General features: G+C 45.3%; 1 protein-coding gene across 30 annotated transcripts in view; it reads left to right on the top strand.

Annotated features, from left to right (window-relative positions):
• SPTB (spectrin beta, erythrocytic) overlaps positions 1 to 27,173 on the top strand; it is a 92,541-nt gene that overhangs the window by 54,256 nt on the left and 11,112 nt on the right. For 12 of the 30 annotated variants that reach the window (XM_083442612.1, XM_083442602.1, XM_083442604.1 and 9 more), the window contains 21 exons: positions 259 to 409; positions 2,183 to 3,053; positions 3,682 to 3,819; positions 3,940 to 4,696; positions 5,231 to 5,433; positions 7,477 to 7,567; positions 8,035 to 8,181; positions 8,477 to 8,740; positions 9,566 to 9,781; positions 10,223 to 10,312; positions 10,884 to 11,168; positions 11,303 to 11,433; positions 11,662 to 11,866; positions 13,321 to 13,695; positions 14,356 to 14,600; positions 14,987 to 15,125; positions 16,205 to 16,289; positions 16,457 to 16,653; positions 17,458 to 17,567; positions 18,550 to 18,628; positions 19,561 to 20,948. In XM_083442612.1, coding sequence (XP_083298738.1) covers positions 259 to 409; positions 2,183 to 3,053; positions 3,682 to 3,819; positions 3,940 to 4,696; positions 5,231 to 5,433; positions 7,477 to 7,567; positions 8,035 to 8,181; positions 8,477 to 8,740; positions 9,566 to 9,781; positions 10,223 to 10,312; positions 10,884 to 11,168; positions 11,303 to 11,433; positions 11,662 to 11,866; positions 13,321 to 13,695; positions 14,356 to 14,600; positions 14,987 to 15,125; positions 16,205 to 16,289; positions 16,457 to 16,653; positions 17,458 to 17,567; positions 18,550 to 18,628; positions 19,561 to 19,566 — 4,785 coding nt within the window. In that variant the 3' untranslated portion in view covers positions 19,567 to 20,948. Of the gene's footprint in view, positions 1 to 258; positions 410 to 2,182; positions 3,054 to 3,681; positions 3,820 to 3,939; positions 4,697 to 5,230; positions 5,434 to 7,476; positions 7,568 to 8,034; positions 8,182 to 8,476; positions 8,741 to 9,565; positions 9,782 to 10,222; positions 10,313 to 10,883; positions 11,169 to 11,302; positions 11,434 to 11,661; positions 11,867 to 13,320; positions 13,696 to 14,355; positions 14,601 to 14,986; positions 15,126 to 16,204; positions 16,290 to 16,456; positions 16,654 to 17,457; positions 17,568 to 18,549; positions 18,629 to 19,560; positions 20,949 to 27,173 lie in introns of those variants that run through there. The other 18 variants (XR_014511859.1, XM_083442600.1, XM_083442615.1 and 15 more) reach the window with 2 other exon arrangements.

Here is a 27,173-nt window from a genome sequence, read left to right as displayed (position 1 = left end):
CTCAGGGTTCAAAATGCAGCATTATAAACCCTAGGGAGGCAAGCTGTGTGTGGTAATTTGGAATGAAGAAATGGCAGGCAGGAAAAGGATTAAGCTTTAGTTCTGCTACTTTTCTGCTCAAAATCAATTCATTCTGAAGCTGCTTTTCTCAAAATAACAATTGCCATCAGGCTGCACTACATGTGGTTGTACATAATGTGTAGCCTGCCCCTAGCAGAGGCAGAGAAAAGGGTACATTCTTCCTTTGTGCTTCTACAGGCTAAACTCTTGTCTCCTGAATTTGGGAAGCACCTGTTGGAAGTGGAATACCTTCTTCAGAAGCATAAACTGATGGAGGCGGACATGGTCATCCAGGCTGAGAAGGTTCGTGATGTCAGTGCAGCTGCCCTTAGATTTGCCAACGGAGATGGTAGGTGTTTGTTTTCCAAGAAGAATTTTATGACTTCTGTGAGTGAGTGAGTGAGTGAGTGAGTGATGAATGATAATTTCTGAGTTGAGAAGCCCTAAGTATAAAAGAGGAAGGAGTGAGGGGAGACCACCTGTATCCTTGCCTCTTCCTTTTAAAAAATGGTTTAAGGAAAATGCCTCTGTCCTCTCAGAATCATAGAGTTGGAAGGGACCCCGAGGGTTGCCTTGTCCAACCCCCTGCAGTTCAGGAGTCTTTTGCCCAACTTGGGGCTCAAACCTGCGACCCTGAGATTATGAGTCTCATGCTCTGCCGGTGCAGCTATCCCAGTCATCTCCTGTTCCACCTTAAATTGACTGAATTCATAGTAAAACAGGTCCAAGGTGCACAAATTAATTCATAAGTAGGGCCTTTAAGTTCAGCTAGAATCTATAGCACTTGTTGCCTTGAAAACTGCTGGGTCCTGGGGTTTCAGGTGGCTACCTCTTGGGCCTAGCTGGTGCGATAGTAGAAAGAAGGATTGGGCAGCAGAGTCTGGATGATATTGGAGGCTTTTCCAGATAATGATTTTCAGTGCAAGAATTGTACAGTTGTTGCTCATTTGTTGTACTTTTTCCCCAATGTCTTCCCTCAAAAGATGTGCTTCTCTTTAGGGAATATTACATTTACTCAGGATGTGAGTGTCAGTGTATTGTGTGTGGCAGAAATGCAATTCTCACCTCTACTGGTTGACAAGTGTGGGTGGGAGTGCTGACTGAAATGTGGGTGTGTGCCAGTACCCCAGCAGCTTACCAAATAGTATTTGTGACTGGGGATGGGGAAGAAAACTGATTCAGTTCATGTTTAAAGGTGAACCTACATACCGGTAATTCATACATTCTGAAGCTATAGGCAAGCTGAAATGTAGCCATCCTTTAGAATTCTAACTTTTCCCAATTTTGCAAGGCAGTTCTTCAGCCAAGTACTTTGTAAAAAAAGGGTGTTTTTTTAAAAAAAATGCATGCACTAAGGCAAAATGTGCACAAAAATGCATGTATTGAAGAAAATAACATACAAAAATGCATTTTATTAGGGAACATGGCTTTGTAAATATGTGCACAATAAGCAAATATGTTATATGTTAGGAGAAATTCACACTAAAATGCTGATGAGTTTTCCACAAAGTGTTTGGAAATTTGTAGAACTGAACTTAGAAGGGGAAAAAAATGAAAAACTGAGAGAAACCAAAACTGATAAATTCATCTGTCTCTGTTTTTGAGTGCCACTAATGAAAAATGACATAGTTCCTACACTCTGTGTGCCATTTTTTAAAAGTCCACTTTAAACTATTTAGAGTCTGTACACTGTGCATCTAAAGCTTGCAAGCACTCATGTAACCTTTTAAAATAAATTTCAGTACCAAATTCCGGAGCCACTTTCTCCACTCAGACCTATACTCCACCATTTCAAGCAACAGTTCCATTTTCTGTTTCCTTTTCATTTTTGGGATGGTGTGCATTGTCCTTCTGAAGCTCTGCAAAGCACCTATCTCTGCTTTTGCTTTTTTGTCAGAATCAATGAACAAATGGAAAGCACAACTATAGCTATCCCCCCATAGCTGTCTGTCTTCATGTCACAGCTACTTAACCACCTGTTAGGTGGGCTGGTCCCTAGCATTTTTTAAAAACCACCTGAAAGTGCCTTATAGATGTTGTGCATTTCCCCTTTCTGACTTAAAGGAAAATGCATCGTGCATGTCTGCTGATAGTAGCTTTCTGTCCACACATGCTTGTACAGGTTATCGGCCTTGTGACCCAAAGGTGATACAGGATCGGGTGAACCACCTGCAGCTGTGCCATCGAGAGCTGATGGCTTTGGCTGTGGAAAGGAAAGCTCGCCTGGAGCAGTCCAAGCGCCTTTGGAAATTCTTTTGGGAACTGGATGAAGCTGAAAGCTGGATCAAAGAGAAAGATCAGATCTATTCCTCCCTGGATTATGGGAAAGACCTGACCAGCGTTCTCATCTTGCAGAGGAAACACAAGGCTTTCGAGGATGAGCTGCGCGTTCAGGAAACCCACCTGCAGCACACCATCAAAGAGGGAGAAGCTATGATTGCTCAGAATCATTTTGGTGCACTTAAAATCCGCAGAAGGATTGAGGAAGTGAAAGCCCTCTGGGCCCAGCTGCAGGAACTGGCAGCTTTCCACAAGAAAAACTTGCAGGATGCTGAGAGCTTCTTCCAGTTCCAGGTTGATGCGGATGACTTGATGGCCTGGCTGCAGGATGCCCATCGTCTGGTGTCAAGTGAGGACGTGGGGCATGATGAATATTCTACTCTAGCCCTTGTTAAAAAGCACAGGGACCTTTTAGACGATGTAGCAGACAACAAGAGAGTCATGTACAACCTGAACAGGCAAGCGCAGAACTTCCCCACGGAGTTTCGGGATGATCCAGGATTTGAGAACAGACTGAAGGCCATCCAGGCAATGTACAATGAAGTTGTGTCCCTAGCAGATCTGCGTAGGCAGAAGCTGCAGGATGCCTTGGATCTCTACAAAGTTTTCAGTGAGACGGATGCATGTGAGCTTTGGATGAGTGAGAAGGAGAAGTGGTTGGAACAAATGGAGATTCCTGATACCTTGGAGGACCTGGATGTTGTGCAACACAGGTAAATGTCTGAGATTGTTCCCTGGGCAGTGTATGTTCGATGTTTGGAACATTTGTCTCAAACTAAACAAGTTAAGAGTGTGGAGGGAGTGCTTCATACATTAACTGGGACAATTAAGGAGCAACTGCAGGATCTACAGTAATTGTGGAACACGTTTTTGTGGGTTACAGTCCACTTTGTAAAGAACTACACATTACCCTGGCAAACATGATTTCTTATGCATGAAATGACCTCAAAAATATAGCACTAAAGTGCAGATGAAGGGCTTAATTCAAGGTTCAGTGTGTCAGGCCTAGTCCTTAGCAGCCTGAACCTCCTCCATTGTCTTCCTGTATTGCAATACTGTACTATATGAAGACAGACTGGAAGCAAAATTACCTTGTATGCAAGACTCAGGGCCACAAGGGCATGGGGAGAGGCTTTTTACTCTGGATTTCCATTCTCCTGCTGACCTACCAATACCTGAGTTTAGGTGTTTTCTGAATGTGGCATGAGACCTTATAATTCAAATTGGGTTTTGGAGGAATAGGATCAAGACAACACATTCAAAGTAGGACTTTAGAAGTTATGCGCCGTGCATCTTTGGGAAATGTTGAGTTTTCAATTAATTAACTGATCTTGATTTCAGGTTTGATATTCTGGAGCAAGAAATGAACAACCTGGCTTCTCAGATTGAAGGGGTCAATCAAGCTGCCTTTGGATTAATAGAAAGTGGGCATCCACGCAGTGTGAGTGTGAGGCAGTGTCAGCAGCGTCTGAATGCCAGGTAAGTTCCCCTTAAAAGGACCAAAGCAGATGCATGAAAAAGAAGGACCTAAAGAAAGGATCTCTGCTGCATTCAATGCAATGATTCCTTCATTCATTCATTTTGCTCTGCTTCTTTTAGATGGAAAGTCTTCCAGGAGATGGTAGCTCAGAGGCGGAAAGCTGTGGACTTTGCCCTTAGCCTCCACAATTACTGTGTGGATTGCGAGGAGACAAGGAAATGGATCCTGGAAAAAACCAGTGTCATTGAATCTACGCAGGACCTTGGCAAAAACCTGGCAGGCATGATTGCCATGCAGAGGAAGTTATATGGCATTGAGCGTGACCTAGCGGCTATCCAAGCTCGGCTTGCATCCCTGCAGCAGGAAGGACACCGGCTAGCCGAAGAGCACCCTGACCTAGCTGACGACATCTACAGTCGACTGACAGCTGTCACTGGAGTCTGGCTGGACCTGCAGAATACGTTGCAGAGCCAGGAGGCCTCTCTCGGAGAAGCCAGCAAGCTGCACAAATTCTTGCAGGACTTAGATGACTTCCAGGCATGGCTCTTCAAGGCCCAAAAAGCTGTTGCTTCAGAAGAGGTGCCCAACTCCCTGGTAGAAGCTGAGCACCTCCTGCAGCAGCATGCTGCCATTAAGGAAGAAATTGATCAACACAAAGATGATTACCACAGTGTCAAGCAGATAGGACACAGAGTGACCCAGGGACAGACAGATGTCGAGTATCAGCAGCTAGAGCAGCGGCTTCAGGGCATGGATACAGGCTGGAATGCCTTATGTAAAATGTGGGATAGCAGGGAGAAATTTCTCAACAAGTGTCTTGGCTTCCAGGAATTTCTTAAAGATGCAAAGCAAGTGGAAATCATTCTTACTAATCAGGTATGGCAGCAGGGAACATGCATCTTATAACTTTTATGTATGTTACATCAGTGTCTCAAGATTGCATCCTGGTGCTTGAGTGTCGTAAGTGTTGCGCTCTACAGAGAAGCAGTAGTGGAATTTGCCATCTGAGCACTTGGATGTCTTACAAAGCTTGTCAGCTGGCATGTGGCAACCACAGAAAAATCCTGCCCATGCTGTGCACCCTCTCCTGTACAGGAGCTGCATTTCAGCACATATTGAGAAATATTGGAGAAACAAGTCTTCCTGGTGCATGCTGAAAGCCGAATCCTGTGCTTAGTGGCAAGTTGATATAAGCAGTTTGCAAAAGCTGGGCTCTATTTTATGCAGGCATTTCAAGTGCTTTCTCTTTAGCTGACCTGCATATGATGGCTGCACTGTGCCAAACTAACATGCAGACTGTTGTGGACTAGAATTGGCTTTAGGCTTTGCAGAAGAGAGTTGTTGTTTTTTAACTTCCTGTGCTGTTTTTCTGAGTAATTGACTTGTTTTCTTCCACAATATCTGCTTTAGGAATACACTCTGGCTCACATCGAGCCCCCAGACACCTTGGAAGCATCAGAGGCTGCTATCCGAAAATTTGAAGATTTCCTTGCTACTATGGAAGCAAACGAGGAAAAAATTACTGGGCTGGTGGCCAGTGGGAACAAGCTGGTGGCTGAAGGAAATATTTACTCTGATAAAATCAAGGAAAAAGTGCAGCTGATTCAAGAGAGGTAATTTCCATTTCAACGGGACAGCTCAGGACTATTGCTCACATTACAAGATACAAAAAAATAAATAAATTGTCCAGTAGCACCTTAGAGACCAACTAAGGATGTTCTTGGTATAAGCTTTTGTGTGCATGTACACTTCTTTAGATACACTGAAAAGTTGCTGAATTACAACTTATCAGTAAACTGAAAGTTATGGAGAAAACTGGTCTTAATAGAGATATTGGATTCCTGTCTCATTACATATGCTAATCATCTGCATACTATCCCTTGCTTTTTCCTGTAGGACTAATTGCAGTCCTTAACAGTCATCAACAGGTTTACCATACCCATTGAGTCAATCACCCATCTCCTACTACCCTCCTGAGAAAAACCCCACTCCACCCTCCCACTATATATAAGGGTCTGGTGACTTCTGTTTCAGTGCATCTGAAGACGTGTGCATGCACACGAAAACTTATACCAAGAACAAACTTAGTTGGTCCCTAAGGTGCTACTGGACATCTTTAAAATTATTTTATATATATATATTTCAACTGTGTCAGACCAACATCTACCTAAAACTACAAGATACTGCACTGTACTCTGATATCACAGTGAACAGCACTCTGGAGAAGGTGTGTGGGGAGAGAGAAAGGGAGATATTTGCTTATCTCTTCAAACAGAGCAAAACCATCACCCAGATTTTTGTTCTGAGGGAATAATAGCCCCAAACAAGAGATGCATATGAGGAGAACTGGGGAGGCCTTTTCTGAGCTGCAAACCCTTCCCTCCCCACAAGTCCTATTAAAAAAGGAAAACTCATACATCTTTAACCAGGATAGTAAAAGACAAGCATGGCAACAGTCTGAACTTGCAGCTCCAAACTGAAAGCTGCCATTTGAGGAAGAGCAAAAATGTAGATAAGGCAGGGATGGAGAGGTCAGTTTACCTGGTTTCTTTATTGTGCTGTGCCCTGTTTACCTTGCAGTGATTACTGTATAGAATCATAGAACTGAAGAGTTGGAAAGGGACCCAAGGGTCATCTAGTCCAGCCCCCGGGAATGCAGGAATCTTTTGCCCAATGTGGGGCTCAAACCCACGACCCTGAGATTAAGTGTCTCATGCTCTGTCGACCGAGCTGTCCTATTTCTAGCCTACATAGCAGCATTCTGTTTTTGACCACATACAAGGCTTGAGCCCCATTGATGTGTGATTCTTATTTTCTGCCTCTGTGCTTGAGATATGGAATAATTCGGGAGTTTAGAAAGCAGCTCATCTAGCTCAGTTTTGACTATGCTGACTGGCAGTGGCTCTCCAGGGCTCCAGGCAGGGAGTCTCTCCCAGCCCTACCTGGGGAGATGTCAGGGGTTAACCTGAGACCTTTTGCATACAGAGCAGCTGGTTCTACCACTGAGCTACAGCCCTTCCCTAAAGGGCTGTCATTGGAAATCTACTGTACGCAGCTGCTTTACACACATACAGACAAGTGTAGCAGGGTTCTCTGGGTTGCTGGGATAAATGTGTTATGATACTAGCTAAGCCAGTGGTTTTCACTGTGGCACCCTGAGGGGCCTTGAATGATGGTCAGGGATGCCACGGGCAACATTGGCCTCTGTCCCTCTTTCCTTCCCTCCCTCATCTGATGCCCTCTCTCGTCTCTGCCTACCAATTGTTGCAACAGCCCTGCGTATAAGCTTTGAAGGTGAGTGGCGCCTCTGGGAGGCACCTCCATTTGGGGTGGGGACTCAGAGACCAGGGAAGGCAGCAGCAGCTGCCCAGAGGACTACCAAGGAGGGGGAGAGGAGAGGAAGTTGAGGGAACACTCCACAAAGGAGGGTGTTTGAAAAAGGGAGAGAGGCTGCCAGCTCTGCAGAGAAGGGGTGACATAACTGGGCTCCTGAGCCCCACAAGGTTGCTGCAGAAAGAATGTAGTTGGTTAAGGGAGCAGTGGACTCAAAAAGGTTGAAAACCTCTGAGCTAAGCTAATGGACGATTGGGAGGAAGAGGAGGGTATAAATTGAATAAATAATAGCCATTTAACAATGGCACTATTGTTGTTTATAGGTACAATAGAAACATTGCAAAATCTCAAGAGGCCTTGGTGCTGCTGAAGGACAATCATGAGCTGCGGAACTTCCTACAGAATTGCCAGGAGGTAAGGATGCCAGGCCTACTACTCCTGCCTGCTACCACTAATCTAAGGTGCATCTGCATTTACCCTTCTTCTCCAAATGGTGGTTATAACTTTGGCTTATGCCAGCAGTAAATACTTCTCACTGCAACTTTCAGCTGTCAAAAAGATATTCCTGATGTTTAATCGGAAACACTTTTCTTGTAACTTGAATCCATTGGTTCGGATCCCAGCCTCTGGAGAAATTTCGTATCTCAGCCCTATGATTCCAAGTACTTCAGAGAAGCACAATCAGTCATTAAAAAGTAGCTGAAATAAAATGGGTGGGTGGGGAAAGAATTAAGTAAGAATATGAGGAAAACAGTTTGTTTAGCTAATTATTTTACCCGCATTTATCACTTAGCTTCGAGTACTAGCAAAAAGTTAAGGGAGTTTGGCAAAAGTCTATAACCTCCCTTTGCAGTACTGTAATTAACTTCCTTTGTTTGCAGCTTACTATCTGGATTGATGAGAAGATGCTCACAGCGCAAGACATATCCTACGACGAAGCCCGGAACCTGCACAGCAAATGGTTGAAGCACCAGTCTTTCATGGCAGAACTTGCTTCTAACCAAGGATGGCTAGAGAATGTAGATGAGGTAAGTTCTTGCAAGACTTGGAGTAGTGTGACATCTCTCCCAGCTCTTTTCTCCCATTGTCTCTATACCTTAGTGACTCCTGCTATTTCGGAGCATTATCCTGTCCTCATCCAGCCACTAGCTAATGTTGTGTTGCCTGCAACCACTTGGAGCACTGCATGTAGTTGACTACAAAGACCCATCTCCTTCCAACCCTGTATTTCTTACTCTGTATTTTCTTGATGAGAAATAGCCAGTCCTTTGCTCTGACAAGTGCTTCCATGTCTCTCCCCCATCCCCTCTCTCTTTTCTACAGGAAGGGCAGAAGCTAGCAGAACAGAAGCCCCAGTATGAACACATTGTTGGCCAGAGGCTAGTGGAGCTGCACCAGCTTTGGGACAAGCTGCAAGCAACCACAGATGAGAAGGCTCAGCACCTGTTTGATGCCAACCGCTCTGACCTTTATGCACAGAGCTGTGCTGACCTTGATGCATGGATTAGTGAGATGGAGGAGCAGCTGAAATCTGATGCCCAAGGGAAAGATCTCACCAGTGTCAACATCCTACTGAAGAACCTGAAAGTAAGTCATAGGGGATGGCATTCGCTGATTAACGAACATGACTAAATTAGGTACATTATTTTCAGTGGGTCTAGTCTGATAAAAACTTAGTCAAATACCACTTCCAGGATGGAGAGAGAAGTCAATGTAGATACCCATTGCCAAGGGGGAAAGAGGGGGATCTGGAAAGTCAGTGCAAAGCCTTGCTGCCAGGCGGCAGAGGTGGGGGTAGTTATCTGTTAACAGTCCTCCTTCCCCCACTAGGGAGTGTGGCAGGGCTGTGACCAGCTTTTGAACTGCCCCCCTTTTTTGCTCCAGAACTTTCCTTGTTAAAACACCTCTTTAAAGTTCATTCGGAGCAAACAGCAATCCACGAAAGCCTGACTTGACATTTGTTCCAATTGAGTGCTAAAGAGTGGGTTTTTGTGGGGTAAGCTCCAGGGCAAAAAACACACCAAACCAACCAGCACTCAGACACAGAGCTTAGGACGTGTGCCTGGAAAGACCTTAGATACTGCAATAATCCCTTTTCACCCTGATTCCAGTGTATTCTTTCACCTTTGCCATCAGAACAGGGGCTCTCCATTTTTTGCTGAGACCACCATTTTCTTACCCCTCACAAAAAAAGGCCCAACCCTCCTCAATTACTGTTTCCATGATGGTTCTCTTCAAGTCTCTCCAGTCTCAGGTGTGAATAAAAAGGGTGTCCTTGTTTTTCTAGGAAATGAAATGGGAAAGGAAAGTCAGGCTGGAAATTTGTAAATATGTCACCAAGCGCAAAGCCTATGGCCCAAAAATATAAATTTTGACAAGATGACTGAGTTAATAGAGGCTTTCTAATTTCAGCGACTAGATGAGCAAGTAAGTGTGAGGAAGAAAGAGATGGAAGACTTGCTGTCTCACGCCCCTTCAACCAGAGGAGATCTGCATGAAGCAGATGGCAAGCATGAGATCATTGAGAAAAGGTTCCAGGATCTTCTGCAGCCATTGGATAAGAGGAGGAAGGAGCTGGAGACAACCAAGGCTCGATACCAATTGGACCGGGATCTGGAAGATGAACTGGTGAGCTATCATCTGAATGTGCCATTAGGAAGGACTTCTAGTCAACCTTATTACTTTAATTTAGAGGGCAGGGGGCTCTGTTACAGTACAACTGGTCCCCATGAGACACATAGGCAATCTGTGTTAGATAAACAGAGTAATACAGTTGTACCTTGAAAGTCGAATGGAATCCGTTCTGGAAGTCCATTCAACTTGCAGGAAGGTCCTGCAGCCAATCAGAAGCTGTGAAAGCCCCATTGGACATTCAGGTTCCAGAAGGAAGTTCACAAACCAGAACCATCACTTCCGGGTTGCGGCCTTCAGGAGCCAAAACGTCCGAGTTCCAGGGTGTTCGGCATCCAAGATACAAGTGTTACTTCATCCCCCACCCACCCCACTTGTATACACATATATAGCCTGACTTTTCTGTACCTGCACTTTAGTCATTCTTCTGTATTCCAGCTTTGGGTACAAGAGCGATTGCCCCTTGCTCAGTCCACTGACCATGGCACAAACCTCCTGTCAGTACAGATGCTTACGAAGAAAATGCAGGTGAGTCTGTCCACCACCTCTGAGTTTTGTCCGTCCCCCCCGCCCCCCGCCACCAATTTAATTTAATTGCATTTTGGAATGAACACATAGGCTGGCTGGGTGGATTTTGGCTGTGGCTGCAAACATCCAAACGTTCAGTAGTGTCTGTATAATAGCTGTTAGTAAATGGAGTGGGAGGATTTCTCAAATATGCATGTACCAGGAGCTCTCCAGCTTTGCCTACTCACCACTCTCTGCCAGATGCCTCACCCCCTTGCCAAGCCTTGATTTGAGAGTGATGTTGTGTCGACGATGCTGCATAAATGGGGACACAGGCAGACCCTAGCCCACACTAAACTTTTGTGTGTACAAGCCCTGAGCCGAAGGAGTTCCCTGAGGGTGGGTGGGGATGCAGGTAGATGCCAAAGTGCTTCCCTTTGCAGCAGCCTGCAAGACCTGAATATTGCCATCATGTTAGACGTTGTTGTCATTAGCCTCTATTAATGACTACTCAGTAAATGGGAAGAGCTCACTTCAAATAGGTTTTTGATCTTATCCAAACCTCCTTAAAAGTGCCCCTGTCCCTTGCTAGACGCTGCAGAAAGAAATTGCTGGCCATGCCCCACGCATTGAGGACGTCCTTTTCAGAGGGGAGGCCATGCTGGCTGGAGCGGAGGGGAATGGAGACTTCCGGGATACTGAAGAGCGCCTGAAGCAGCTGAGGGATTCCTGGAGCACTTTGCAAGAGGAAACGTCAAAGAGGTTGCAGCGCCTGGAAGAAGCAAGTGAGGCTCAGCGATATTACTTGGATGCTGGTGAAGCAGAGGCCTGGATAAGTGAGCAGGAGCTCTATATGGGGACTGATGAGAAGCCAAAGGTAAAGGTGCTAATATTGCCAGAAGCCGCTGCCACATCCCCAGGTCGTGAAATGGGATGCGCTACTCCTGGGTTGACTCCACTCTGGGGCAGGATAAGATGCCATCAGTAACTGGAGGGGTTTTCTTTTCCTAGGATGAAGAGAGCGGCATTGTGATGCTGAAGAGACTCCTTCGCCAGCAGCGGTCCATAGAAGAGTATGGGAAAAACATCAAGCAGCTGGCTAGCTGGGCTCAGAAGCTGCTCTCTGCTGGACACCCGGAAGGGTAAGTATGTCTGGCTGCTGTTTCCCAGTCTCTCAAAGCTTTGGAAAAGAACAGCGAGGAGATTTTTTTAAAGTTCTGTGGAGCGTGGTATCAACTGACCCATCATAGATCCCATATCTTGTCATTTGGCTCTCCGGAAACGCAGCCCACTGCATATCTGCTGGATTGTGTCTTTCTTCCTTTGGCAGGCGATATGGCTCAGGCATGTCCTCCTTTGGTGTTTTTCAGGGAGGAGATAATCCGGCTGCAAGGGCAAGTAGACAAGCAGTATGCAGGCTTGAAAGACCAGTCTGAGGAGCGCAGGCGTAAGCTGGAGCACATGTGCCACTTCTTCAAGCTGAAGCGAGAAGTTGATGATCTGGAGCAGTGGATCGCAGAGAGAGATGTAGTGGCATCATCCCCAGAGATGGGCCAAGACCTCGACCATGTCACTGTGAGCAAGCACTGTCAGAATGTGCATTAGGCAGCCCATTGTGGCCAGGTGTCTTAGTCCCCCATCTCTCTTGAGATGCCAGTTCCACTTTAGGGGTATAAGTACCATGTGAATGAGGACAATGGGTGGTGAGTGGTGTTATTTGACTGCACACGGTCATGTGGTGGCCAGATGAAACCTTGCTGCTAGGTGGTACAGGGTGTGTTAAAATTCAATTGCATTTAACATACAGGGAACCCCCGATGTATGCAGGGTTTAACCACTGCACGTTTACAATGGGAAGTTATAATTTATTCTTATGCTGGAAGGGTGGCTTGTTAGGGTATGGGAATCAGCCCACATGGCAAAGTTAACTAATGTTATAAGTTGGCGTAAAGGCACAAACAAACAAGTAATTGTTTTTTAAGTGGAATAATCTTGCCATGTGCTGGTGCAATAAGCCACAAGAAAATAAGTAACCACATATGCTGTTGCAAACTATTTAGTAATTTAAAGGATAATTTAATTTTCTTATTTTGTCCTCTTGAGTACATATATATTTACATATTCACATTTTTTTATTTTTTCTCTTTTACCTGTTAAAATTATCCTGTGTTTAATATATCTTTTTGTATTTACATGTTTAGGCACTATCTTTTTTTTTATAACAAAAGACATGCAGCTTGGAGTGCAGAAATCACTATAGTTTTCTTCAAATATTAGGAAAGTAAAAGTGTGTTGGAGACATGGCGCTGTGTCCGACAACCTTGCCACCTCTACTCCTGACTTTACCACATTCAGCAGCAAGGTCACGATTGGGCTCGCAAATGTGTTCCCTTGAACATGCTTACCAGCCTCCCTGTCCTTCGGATCATTCAGGTTTCCCAGCCACAGGGGGGACTTGTAAGCACGCTCAAGCAAACTTGCTTAGGAGCCCCCTTCAGACCATGTTGCTATGTCTAGTCAGGGACAGGCTGGAGCGCATGATGCTGTCACTCCAACATACCTGCACTTGGCTAGTGTCTGAAGAGAGCTTGTGTTATGACAAGAGTGGCTGTTGTAAGCTGTTTTCAGAAAATCAGCCACATTAGTGTGCTGCAGAAAAAACAAGAAAGAACATTGTGGTACCTTAAAGGCTAACAAATGTCTTATGGCATAAGCTTTCATATGTTGGTAGGCTTTTTCAATTTTGGGTGACAGCCTGCAACTGAAAACAACAACACTCTTTTACATCACTATGCAAAATAAAAGAGCCCTACCCTCCTTTGCATATGGTTATCCTAGAGAGAAAAAGGAGAAAATTGGCAGATTCTCTCTCTCTCTCTGTGTGTGTGTGTGTTTTCAAGTAAGTCTCATGTTGTAATTTGGGACTGAACATGGGCTCTGGATCTACAGAAAGTGACATTGCATCCATTGTTGAATGAGATTAGACCTCTTAGAATGCTCATGTTCTCTCTGGTTTGTTTCTTGGCTAGCTACTGCGAGATAAGTTCCGTGACTTCACCCGGGAAACAGGAAACATCGGGCAGGAGCGGGTGGACGGTGTCAATCTCATAATTGAGCAGCTGATTGATGCTGGCCACCCGGAAGCTGCCACGATTGCGGAGTTGAAGGACAGTCTGAATGAGAGCTGGGCTGACTTGTTAGAGTTGATTGATACCAGGATACAGCTGCTGGCTGCCTCCTATGAACTGCACAAGTTCTTCTATGATGGTGGTGAGATCCTGGTTCTCATTGAGGAGAAGCACAAGGAGCTGCCGGAGGAGTTGGGCCGGGACGTCAACACAGCAGAGTCTTTCCACAGGATGCACACAGCCTTTGAGCGAGACATCCACTTGTTGGGACAGCAGGTAACCACATACCTTACAAGTCTATAGCTCGCTCCTGGACGACATGGGGAACTGTATTGGTATAATCCCTGGTATAGATCAGAAATATATGTGTTTGAGCACTCCAGGGATGCTCGGCCTTGACCTTCCACATTTTTCTGTCATCTGTGTGTCTTGGCTAAAGGGAAATTGAACAGGTCTATGTGGCGTTTTCCAGATCTGATTGAAGTTAGCATCCTTATGGAACATAAGGAAAACAGTCTCTTCTGGCTTAACTGGCATTCTTGATTTATTGCGCTATGGAGCCCAAACCAGATTCTCAATGTCTTCGTTTCCCTATGAAACTGGTCCTTCATGCTTCCATTTTAAAATTAGGAAACCATGTCTGGGAGAGACCTGCATGGCCAGCGTACTTCCATACTACCGGTACTTTTGAACAGGCGTCTAACAAATTCAGGCTGCACAACAGACGCTTGATGTGGACCTCCGAAACAAATTTTCCCCAAAGCCGAGACTTTTTGCAGTAAGGGAAGTGTTGGGTAACGATGCAACATTGTCTAATCTCCCCACAGACAGATCAAGCTGAATGCCCATTAAACAGGTTTCCTGGAAGGGACTCTGGTCTTAGGTGTGAAGTGTACATTCTTGGGTTGCAATGCAAAGTTCCCTCTTCTCTGGCAGGTTCAGCATTTCCAGGAGGTGGCGGTACGCCTGCAGGCAGCCTATGCTGGGGAAAGGGCCGTGGCTATTCAGAAGCAAGAGCAGGAGGTGGTGAAGGCCTGGAAGGCCCTGCTGACTGCCTGTGAGGGGAGGCGGGCTCAGCTGGTTGACACGGCAGAGAAGTTCCGCTTCTTCAGCATGGTCCGGGACCTCATATCTTGGATGGAGAGTGTGATCCGGCAGATTGAAACACAGGAGAAGCCCAGGTAACAAGATGGAATGGGAATGGACTCCCACCCCCACCCCCTTTTTTCTTTTCCCACCCAGATGCTAGAGAAACCATTTGCAGTTCCTCGCATGCTGATGCAACCCTCAAGAGCTGCTTACCAAGTTCATAATCTCCCCCCCCCCCCCCGTTTTTTTTTTTAAATCAGCCCTGTGAGCTGTAACATTCTGGGAAGCAGCCTGGCTGGAAGCCAGTTGCACATCACATTTGCTGATTCAGGCTTTGCATGCCTTTGAGACTGGTTTTCAGGAGATCTCCTACAACTTGAGAAAAAGTCCTTGGGCTTTTCAGCGCCGCTGAGGATCGCTTGGGTGTTAGTAACGTTCTGCTGCTTGTTTGTTCTTCCATTATTTCCCCCGTTTAAAGGGATGTTTCGTCTGTGGAGCTTCTGATGAAACACCACCAGGGCATAAAGTCCGAGATAGACACCAGGCAGAAAAGCTTCACCACTTGCTTTGATCTTGGCAAAGCCCTGCTGCAGCGCAGGCACCATGCTGCAGATGAGGTGAGGGCTTCCCAGCACAAGCTTTGTTGTGACAGATGACTAATATATATGCAAGACTGCATTAAGCATGGCTGCTCCCCACCTTAGGTTCCTGCGGGTGTAGATGGAGGCACTGGCTTTCTGGAACCAAGGTGCTTCATCCCTTAGTCCAGGTGGCATTTGTGACAGAGCAGCCCCTCTCCCCCTCTGACATTTTCAGCAACCCATTCAGAATTCTATTTAGGGGAAGGGGAGCCTTTTTCACTCTGGGGAATTCTCATGAACATCTGTGACAGATGAGCGGGACGGCCTGCCTGACATTCATTATGTCATCATATGAGTGACCGGTAGTTTGTCCCCTCTACCTGTTGAAATCCCTTATGTGAGTTTCCCAAGCACCTGAGAGCCAGTTGGGAACCATAGCACACGGGGCATTGCCAGCCCTACGCTTGGCACTTTGGAAAGGGATGAGCACAGGCTGGCAAAGCACTTCTTTCTCCTGCCCGTCAGCGGATGGGGAAAGTGGAAGGGAGTTCTCCATTGCACAGTGCATGCCTGCAACCTCACAGTGGGGGTGGGATATGTGCATTGCTCCAAGAGGGGGAAGAGGATCTGTGGAGGGTGCAAAAAGCATGAATAGGTAGGACAGTTCAGTGCCTACCACATACATGGAGCAAACTCTCATTTAAAGACGGGGTCTGCTGCCATGGCATAAAACATGGGCCTGAGCTGCTCCCTATTTTGCCTGTGTTTTTTGCTCATGCGCAGTAGTTTTAATTGTCCCAAGAAACTACAGAATGAAAAATCCCCACACTTCATTTATATTATGTGAATATCTAATAGGTATTCCGTGCCTTCTGTCCACAACCCAGCACAGAGGGAAATCTAAGGCACTTAGGTGTGCTTAGCTTTGAGCATCTGCCCATGTCATCATTGTTGTGTGCGTGCGCTGTCTTAGGGTTTTTTCTTGTAAGAAAGAAAAGCGGGATTCGTGTAAGCATTATACATAATTAGAGCAGGAAACTCTGTGCACTTAACCTAACTGCCATGAAACCTGTGGCAGGGAGGGAGAGAGAAAACTTTCCTCCCTTTTCTTTTAGATAAAAGAAAAACTGATGCAGCTGGCAGAGAAGAGGAGGGAGATGGTGGAGAGGTGGGACAGGCGCTGGGACTGGCTTCGCTTGTGTAAGTATCCCACAGGGTGTTTCCTAGGTGGGCTGACTGGAATGAGGCTTTCCCACCCAAGGGGGCACTTTTCCATGGAGGGCAAGGCCCAGCCATCAGGGTGTGTGCATCCTACATGCTGAATCATGACCCTCTCTCTGGTTTCCCTTCTCCTCTTCACGCACCAGTGCTTGAGGTGTGCCAGTTTTCCAGGGATGCCTCAGTGGCCGAGGCGTGGCTCATTGCCCAGGAGCCCTATCTCTCCAGCGGTGATTATGGGCAAACCGTGGATGCTGTGGAGAAGCTACTGAAAAGGCACGAAGCCTTTGAGAAATCCACAGCTACGTGGGAAGAACGTTTTGCTGCCTTGGAGCGTCTGACCACAGTAAGTAGCCCACAGAAGGAAGAGCCTGCCAGCACTTTGTAGGGTTAACAATAATGGAAACCTACTAACCAAGCTGGTTTGGAATACGGGGATCCAACTGTTGTTGCTTCTTATTACTACAGTGGTACCTCGGTTGTCAAACGTAATCCGTTCCGGAAGACTGTTTGACTTCCAAAACGTTCAACAACCGAGGCGCAAAGGGCGGTTGGCAAAGTCAAAAGGGGGGGGGGGGAATGCAGCGGAAGCCGTTTGACTTCTGAGGTGCATTCGAAAACGGAAGCAATTAGTTTTTGGTGTTTGGGTTCCAAAATGCTTGGCTTCCGAGTTGCTCAAAAATTGAGGTACGACATTAGAAAGCCTAATTTGTGTTTCATTTTATTTTAATGTGAAGCTTTTCAAAAACGCTTTCTTGAATAATCCTGTAGAGAGTATTGGGCTGAAAAATAATAATAATTTGTAGATGAATATACGTATATTTGTCAGTAAACAAATATTGGCCGAAGCATTGCTTTCAATGCCTGTTATAGCACCCTAATGCCTTCTAATACCTTTCTCAGTTAAACCAGTGCTAGACCCTAGAGCAGTGATCTGGCAACATAAAAGGCAAATAGCACAGTGAAGTGCAATATGGGGGAAATGCGTAGGTGTAGGAAAGGCAAAACTGACCCCTGAAGGGATGGGGTAGATGAAAATGAGGTCACAGGTGCAACAGGGAATGGGGAGTGGCCTCTTTCACATCTGCCTATACAAAAAACCCCCACCCTGTGTGTTCTTTAATATCCCCCCAAAAATATTCTTTTTCAGCTTGAATTACTAAGGAATAGAACGATTCCAGAAGACCTTTCGCAGCACAAAGTGGCTAGGACCACAGACCTGGAGTTTGACTTTGAGACAGAGCCTGAGACTGAGATGGGGTAAGTTACATGTATGTAAGTTGCCCTTTGGGCTGTTACTTCCCTGAGTGTCAGCAGAACTCCATCAAGAACAGGCCAAATCCTCAATTCCCAGACACAAGAACCACCCACCAACAGCGTCTCCATTTTTTTAGGATTCAGTTTCAGTTTGTTGGCTCTCATCCAGTCCATTACTGCCTCCAGACACTGATCCAGAGATCATGTAGCTTGCTGGACCTCTTCAACACTGCCTTATCCACATCTTTGGGTCACAATAAGCGAAACTCCTCTCATAACTCTGAAGAAGATGGTTCTCTCAATATGAACAGTATCAATTGATGTCCCAGGGGTGTAATTCCACCATTAGGATTAACATTTCTGTCCTATGCTGGAGTGCAACCTGAGACTATTTTTTGAGTCTGGTGTTTTGGCAGAGGCAACAGCTATCTCGTGAGTGTAGAGTTGATCTTTTTTGAGTTGGAAAGAAAAAAAAGGACTGAGATGCTGCCCTCTTGTGGTTGTGAAAACTACTTAACCTAGGGCTGAGATTCCTAGTGTCTTTGTTGCTGTTCCATACTGAGTTTGGTTGTATGGGGTTGAGTTCTGGGTTTTGCATGCACATTATTTACACAACTGGAAACGTCAGCTCCACACCCTTCACCGCTGCAATTATATGGTTTTCTTTGTATAGACACTATATATATAGTTTTTTTCTTCTTTAAAAACACACACAAACAAACTTCAGCAGTAGGCTGTATCTAATTGCTGATGTTGCACAGGCAAAGGGGCTTTTGATCCAGCAGGAGGCATGCACTAATGGAAGAGGGTAGGCAATTTTTGCTAATTTCCTGCAGCTCCTCCCTCCCCAATCTGTTCTGGAAGGTCCCTCCTCCACTATTAGTGGACATCTCTGCTCAAGCAATAGCACAGGGAGGATGAGTTATTCTGCTCCATGTTGTTTCCATTTTATATACTGGATTATGTTCTTCTGTGTTTACTGTAGGCCTGAAGAAGAGAGGGAGAAGAAGGAGGAGTTAAGTTTAGAAGATGCCATTTCTCCTGATGCAGAAGACTCATCACTGGTCAGTTATCAGTTTTAGTTCCTCCTTCCTGGAAACCTCCACAGCTTAATTCAGTTATCCAGTTTTGTTGCATCTTTGTTAAAATACACAAAATGTATTTTTCTGGCAAAAGAAAGAGAAAAAGAATTCTCTTATGTTCAGTTATTTAGAACTTTAACTTGCAGTGCTCTTCACAGTCTTCTTCTTTGATAAATATAGTAAACACCAGGAAATTTGGAGCCAATATGTATAGCTGCAAAATGGATCTGTTAAATATAGATTAATGTTACTATTTTAATATGTACTTTCTCAACCTGGTGCTCTTGAGATGTTGCTGGACTGCAGCTCCCATCATCCCTGTTCACTGGCCATGCTGGGCAGAGCTGATACTTAGTTGGAGTCCAGCAGCATCTGGGAACCCAAGGTTGGGAAAGGCTGCTCTACGGTTCCCCCTAAATTATATTTTTGCTGTAACAGATCTTTCATAGACAGACTTGCATATATGTTTTGAACTGGAGAGCTGCTGTATTCTCATTGAAGGAGCTACTGTATCTGACGGTGTCTAATGCTTATAGCAAGGTGCACAGTTTTGACCGTACACGATTAGACTGTTAGCTACACACATTTCTCAGTTAGGATCCTGGCAACAGCACACAAGCCTAGCAGTGTGCTTTTTGGAATAGTTTCTGTGTCAGAAACCTTAAGCCCAGGGTATCGTAAGTAGTGTGACTAGATGGAAAAGAATATAAGACTTCTGGTCATTTAATGGTGGTGTAGAGTAAGGCATTTGTGCAGAATAATGTTGGGTTTAGAGATCTAGATGGAGGCACAATATCTGATAGTTCTTGTAGAAAAAGTGTGAAGCCAGGTGGAGAGAAGAGTAGAAACACTCTTAGCTTAATTAGTGACCCACCTTCTCTGGAGTGATTCCTGAGGCACTTTCCTCTTTACAGGCCTGATCCTGATCTCTTTATAAAGCCAAAGAAGCTCCTGGCTTCCAAGTGATTTTAATTAGTCCAGCCGCATCAAATGAACGAATGTTTCAAAGATACTCATCACCTGATCTCCCTGCTGTTCCTGTGGAGTCTTTCCTGTTCCCTACCCACAGCTCCGAATGCTGTCTGGATCAAGGAGTCAAATGTTTATTCGAAACCCAACTGTACCCAGAAGAGAGGGTTATTCTATATATATATTATTTTTCAGGCATTTGGGAAACCCTTTCGAAAAGAAGATCTGATCTGTCTGGGAGCTTTGTATCCAACTTGGCCTCTCTAACAACATATTTTTTGTACGTTGTTTTTAATAAGCATTTGCTTTCTTCTTTATTCCACTCTGCCCTTTTAAGGAATGAAGATAGGCCTTGTTGTACTCATGGTGAAAAGAAAGTGATGAGCAAAATTCCAGCATGGGCTACTCAGGCCCACATCCCAGGTTGCTCTATTGTCTTACGATCCAAGTTTCATTCTCTTGCAAAGGAAGAATGTGTCAGGTGTATTGATGCATAAGTCAATACATTTTCACGTGGTGCAATGCAGTGGCCTGGTGAGAAGAAGAGTGGAGTGATTGAGCCTACAGAAATGCATAAAATACAACCTATAGTTAGTGAAGAGAAATCACAAGATGGGATTCATGTCTGCATTGCTGTCTTTGTTAGCAATTTATAGAGTGACCTTGCCCTTCCTGGAAAAGTGGGTTGCTTTTTGTGCTTGTAAAATGGAAGATCATGGGCAACAAATGGACGATGATGAAGGTGCTGTGATCATGACCTAAAAAAGAACCGTACCTAAAAGATTTCTTCCTATGTAGCTGTGATACTATTAATCTTACAGGTGCTTCCAGAAACATCAAAATGAATTCTTAGGACAATCCCTGCTATACCAGAGGTACCCAAACTCATGGAAACTCTTAATTCTTTTTTTTTTTTAAGTTGGGCTTACTTTATGACGCAGGGTGCCCCCTGACACACAGGTACAAAGGAAGACCTGTGGCAATGCACCTCAGCATAACATGCCAACAAAAAGCAGTTCTGTGGTTGCTTTTCACTTTTGCTGTAAATCAGGTCTGAAGAACGTATGGCCCTCAGATGTTGCCAAACCACATCTCCTATCAAACTGACTCATTGGCCAGCGACATCTAGAGGTCCACAGGTTCCCCATCCCTTTTGTAAATGGAGGTTTGTTACTGCAGATAGATGTGGTAGTAGCTCTCCTTCCACATGTACCTCTTGACGTGATTCGGAGGCACTGTGGCATCACAAAATAAGCCCAAAACATGCAGTTAAAGTTTCCCTAAGCAACAGAAGCACAATGCAGCCAATAAATGTTCTATTTTGTTCTAAAAAGGCTCATTTGTTGGAGTGTGAAGACACAGTATTAAGGCACAGTAATCTCAGTCCTGCATACTCACCCACATGTGTGCATCCACATCCATTTTCATTTTGTATTTATCCAAGGCAGTTGTGTATCTGAACATCTAAAAACTCCACAAGTATTTACACTGGGAGGCACAAGCCATCATTCCGAGAGGATCGGTCTTCGCCACATACACTAATCAGGTCTTTCCTCCTACATGATGATTGATAGGTGCTTCCTCATTAACAGTGCAAGACACGCAGCTCATCAGATAATCTGCAGCCAGGCCCTTCTTGCTGCCAACTTTTTTCCACTGCTCTTACTCATCCCCGTGCTGTCCAGCAAAATATCCACAACTCTGCCAACACTTTTGTTGCTTTCTGTAAGCCTTTGTGCTTCTCTGTGCCATTGTTTCTCTCAGCCTTCTTTCACTTTCCCCCTTCTTCTTAGTCTTACTGCTCTTTCCCCCCCACCCTTAAGCAGCTTGCTTACAATATCTTGAAAATTTTCTTTGTGTCCTCTTGCCGCCCGCTTAATATCTGAAGACAGACTTTCAATGTGCCTTTAATGGACAAGTCATCCAAAGTACTCCCTGGGAGTAATTATTATTATTATTATTACTCCCTGGCTCAATCTGTGCCTGCCACCCCTCTTGTGCTTTTTCCCATGCATACTTGCCTCTTTCTTCCCAGAATACATGAGCCTCCTTCCATTCTTGCCCGCAGGCTTTGGGCCATACTTGGGAGTGGGGTGCCAAGCAGCACTGACGTCTTCTCTGAACTTTTGTTCAGATCAGCTGATGCCAAGGCTCCACCTCTGCAGTAAGTGCCTGTCTGAAACAGCCTCTCCAGTGGTCAAGCCATTTTGCACGACCGGATGAATGATTGGTCACATGTAAGCCTGGCAATAGAATGGGACCTTGGAGCAATCCCTCGCAGGTTCGCTGTTAAGGATAAATCCTGGAGGCCTGGAGCAGTGTTTTGAAGGAGGCCATCCTGCCAAAAAAAGAGAAGGGAATCTCCGCTGCTGTTGCTGCTTTTCTCTCATATCTGCTTCCATCCAGCCTTTTCTACTAACTTGGTGACAATTACTGGCCTTGACATTTGTGGCAATTGGGTATGCACACTACACACTGCAAAGTAAGGTGTGGCTAATCACAAAAGAAGGCAGCCACTTGAAGCCGCTGTTTTCTCAGTACACACGCTTGCAACAAACCCTCACTTGTAAGCATTTTGTTCCGCAGGCAATTCAGAAGCCATTTTTCTTAAGTCCCCTAGGGACTGACTGTTCTGTAATATCAGTTTTCTTCTGGGACCGGTTTATTGTAACCATCCACTCTCTGCAGATATTTAAGGTCTTGGAGCTTTGCTGCTCTCTGAGGAATAGCTGATCCCTGTCACAGTAGCAAAGGCCAAGTGTCAGGATAAGGTGCCCTGCAAAAGAGTGCTTTTGAGAAAACAAGTCTTTGTGGAGCTGTTCACAAAGTTGAGTTTCTATGGATTCCTGCAGGCATTGGGACAGCTTGTTCCATACTTTGTCATGTTCACTGTGATGCACCAAGAAGGCCTGTTGCAATGAGATAAGGAGGGCAGAGGGTACCAGGAAAAGGAAGCACAGCTGTAGTTTTTATAGTCAAACGGTTTAGATTTTTCAGGTGTTTCTGTCACAGCACTGAAAAATAACTGCACTCGGGAATCGCAGCCAGCCAGCAGATGCCAGCACGAAAGGACAAGGCACCGGACCTAAGATTGGGGCAGGGACGATTAAGACTGAGGAACACTTTGCTAGGGGCTACCTTTGGATGAATTATTTATTCCACTAATTTAGATTTTTAACACCCCCTCTTCCAGAGACTCAGTTGTTGAGCTGTGGCGTCTAGGTGTATTTTGCCATGTGCCTCAAATCAATAAGAGTTGCGCAAGTTTTGGGGGGGATTACATTCAAAACTGTAGAAGCAAGAAGCGCTTTGCTAAAAAGATTCCTCAGAAGTCATACATGAAGTTGCCTCAGGTAGCCTATTTATTTGTCCCTGAAGCACTTTTTAGCCTCCCCCTAAAGCTGGGTTAGGAGTTCTGTGGCCATCCAAATGTTGCTGGGCTACAGCATCTGAAGGACCACAGGGTCTCCACCACAGCCATAAAGGCCAGGTCACAACTGATGAAAGGCGTGTCTCATTCCTATAACTTGCCATGTTATGACAAAGCAGCTTTCACTGTTGTTGTGATCATGGCAGGAAGCCTTGATTAGCAGGGGTTTCCTACAGCATGCTTACGTGGTGAAATAGGCACCTGTGTTCTTTTATCACAAAATTTATTCACACAACAAATGGTGAGGAAAATACTCCCCCCCCCCAGCAGGCAAGCTTTTGACATTTTGAAAAGTATACCATGGAGTTATTGAAGATCTCAACAAAATAAGTTCTGGCCTTAGCACTGCTCCATTAGAAGTCAGCATTGGTAGGAAGACAAGAAGAATAGAATCCTACCTTTGGCATCAGGCCCAGTAATTTCTCTGACCTGGCGCAAGCACAGATCTACTGGTGTGCTTTACATTCAATGTGTGATGCCAATGCAGAATTAGCCAGTATAACCTAAAGAGTCTTTGGCCAACCTGGTACCAGCCAGATGTTTTGGACTACAACTCCCATCAACCCCAGCCAGTGGGCACCAAGTTGGCGAAGGCTGACCTGCACTACTCTGCACAGCTGGTTGAATGTTGGATGCATGCAGGGGGTAGTTACACTGTGTGGTCCAAGTACAGATGTCTTAGGCTGCACTCCTGGCCACACCTGGCAATGTTCTATTGAAGTTAATGGAACTTAGGCACCCATAAGGTAGAGCTTTCAATATTTTCCTGGCACCTAAGCATGGTGTTGGCTCCTGAGTCTCGGGTTTAGTGCCATTGCTTACCCTGGGGTTCGTTCCAGCTTTGTGGTTCTATGGTTACATTCTGCACTTAGACCCACAATCACACAATGCACTTGCAGCTCTCAATGTTGCAAACACAAAGGAAATTCAGTTGATAAGGAAGTTCTTCTACCAGTTATTCAAAGGTAAGTCCACTAGGCCTCAATGGGGCTTATATACTTGCAAACAACAGCAGCATCATAAACCTATTCTGTGGTAACAAAAGCAAATCTTAACCAAAAGAGTTTTAATTATCTTTCTGAAGGCTGGGAAGGGAGTCTGTGAGCCTGGGCAGCACAACCACGAAGTTATTCATCAAGCAACCTCAAATGATAGTAGGGTGAACAGCAGAGCATCCCAGAGGATCTTAAAAGGAGGGCAGAATCATGAGTGGGGAGCAGATAGCCCTTCAGATTTCCCAGACCTAAACTATATGTGGCTTTAGAGGTTATAGCCAGGGATTAATTGGGTTTGGACACACGCCGCAGGCCAGTGCAAAAAGCAATACAGTCAAATGCTCCAAATAAAAGACCTCTAGTAATTGCCTGATATTCTGAGCCAGCTATAGTTACTGAACAGTTTTCGAAGGCAGCCTCACTTTAGAGTGGCCCAAAGTATGTGTGGTAGTGGCCAGATCCCCCCTTTTCTGGAAGGGACTGCACCTGGCACACTATGTGAAGCTGTGTGGGCCCATTCCTGGCCATGGCTGAACCATGCCCCTCCAAGCACTAGCAAACTGAATAATCACTCTCTGGTTAGCTTTCCAGCTGACCATAAGAACTCTGTCTCACCTGGTTTAAATTTTATGTAAAACTGGGAGCAATATTGCAGTCAAATATTACAAACCAGCTTACAGGTTGCCTTCATGAGCTCAGATTACGTCCACCATAGATTCGTGATAAATAGTTTCGCGCAAGTGTGAAACCGACAGCTGCAGTTTCCACAGGAATGAAACAATAAATTGGTCCTTGGATGTGACCAAGGACCCTTTCCAACATCCTCTATTCAGGCTTTCAACATTGCAGCTATGTTGGTGACTTGTGTGGTGCTGGAAGTGTGTTGGACAGGAACGACGCTGAGACTCATATTGCATATCTGTGCTACACCTTTGCAGCAGTATTATATCAGTTTAACGGTCATGGCTTCCCCCCAAAGAATCCTGAGAATTGTGGTTGCTGCTGAGAATTAGCTATTAAGAGATCCCTACCCACTGCCCCCCCCAACAAAACCTCAGTTCAGTGGAGAGCTGGGATGACAACTGAAGCCACTTTAGGTGTCCAACTATATATTGCAGAGAATACCTGGATGTCAAGGACATCCCCCTGCCAACATACAACTCCCGGTAATGTTTGTTAAAAGAAAAGTGATGTCAGTATTTCCCTGCCCTTACTTAGACTTTCACTTGTAGAGAGCAGGGATATGCAGAAGAACACAATGGCATCATCCCATATGTTCTTTACCAAATATTACCAGGAAGATGAGGCAGGAATGAGATGGGCCAGCAACATCTACCTGTCCCCTGTAATATTTGGTTGGACCTTAACATTGTAATGTAGGTCTACAATGTCCTCCATGGAATTATCACTTCTAGGCAGTACCAGGCTGAGCAGATTTGCCATCAACTTGTTTCTAAAGTGACTTCGGGCAGGGTGCTTATCTCTGCATTCCCTGCCGGCTTTTGATCTTCTATGGGATTGCACATGCCTAACAGAGACATTACAATATGCTCTCTCTTCTTAGCTGTGCTGTGGACTATTGACCTCGGTTCCTTTTGCTTCCTTTGACCCACTGAATTGGAGGCATTATGAGATGCAAATATAAGCCTCAAGAAGTGCCTAATGGTGCTGGCTTTATATGCTCCTACCAACGCAAAGCACTTCTCTGTCCCTCTTGCCCTGTAGCAGCTGATCCATTTAGGCAGCTTGGAATTGTAAGAACATAAGAGGAGCCTGTTGAATCAGGTCAAAGGTCCATCTGGATGCTCTCACAGTGGCCACCCAGATGCTTTTGGGAAGCCCACACGCAGGACCTCCCCACTTGTGATGTCCAGCAAGTGGTATTCAAGAGACACACTGCCTCTGACAGAGAAAGTAGAACATGGCCATCGATAGCCTGATCCTCTAGGAATATATCCAGTCCTCTTAAGGTTATCCAAGTTGGCCACCACTACATCTTGTGGAACATCTAAAACCAACTCCAGTCACTGTACAGCCTATGATGGTTCCAAGCCAAGATCATCAGTTGTGTGGACCATTGCAAACCAAAGCATCCTTGTGCATCTGGAATGAGGGGCCTTGCAAGTAAATGGCAATCTACACATTCAGAAAAATCACATGACACAGTCTGTAAGGCACTACAATACTGGTGTGGAAATTCCACAATGGAGTGCTCCCTTGTGGCAAAAACACTGCTTACACAAAGAGTGCTATTGTGTTAGGAAGACAGGATCTAAACCTGTCTGGCATGCTGGTTAGCTAGACATGCACCAGAGATTTTGTATGTCAGGAAAATACTTAAACATGTGCCCTGATGTATGATACCAGGGAGGCTGCACTATATCATTTCCCCAAGCATGTAGCTTGGTCCTGAAAAACTGGACAATAGGATCCCAGAGTGGCTGGGGAAACAGCCAGATGGACTGGGTATATATATATATATATATATATATATATATATATATATATATATATTATTGGAGAGCTGAGCCCACTGGTTTCTGCAGGATTAATGTTTGAGTTGTGCCCATTCATCCTTTTCATTAGGGATTCCCACTTAGCCACTTAGCTTTACCCAACCTCGTACCTTCTTCTTCTTCTTCTTCTTCTTATTATTATTATTACCCTGCCCATCTGGCTGGGTGGCTTCCAACAGAATATTAAAATACAATAGTCTATTAATCATTAAAAGATTCCCTAAACAGGGTTGCCTTCAGATGTCTTCTAAAAGTCTGGTAGTTGTTTTTCTCTTTGACATCTGGTGGGAGGGTGTTCCACAGGGTGGGTGCCACTACCAAGAAGGCCCTCTGCCTGGTTCCCTGTAACTTGGCTTCTCACAGTGAGGGAACCTCCAGAAGGCCCTTGAAGCTGGACCTCAGTGTCCGGGCAGAATGATGGGGGTGGAGACGCTTCTTCAGGTATGCTGGACCGAGGCCATTTAGGGCTTTAAAGGTCAGCATCAACACTTTGAATTGTGCTCAGAAACGTACTGGGAGCCGGTGTATGTTTTTCAAGACCGATGTTATGTGGTCTCGGCGGCTGTTCCCAGTCACCAGTGTAGCTGCCACATTCTGGAATAGTTGTAGTTTCTGGG

The sequence above is a fragment of the Podarcis tiliguerta genome, assembly GCF_965153285.1.
Source record: "Podarcis tiliguerta genome assembly, chromosome: 1".
NCBI classification, from domain to species: domain Eukaryota; kingdom Metazoa; phylum Chordata; class Lepidosauria; order Squamata; family Lacertidae; genus Podarcis; species Podarcis tiliguerta.
This window is presented reverse-complemented; position numbering and strand designations above follow the sequence as displayed.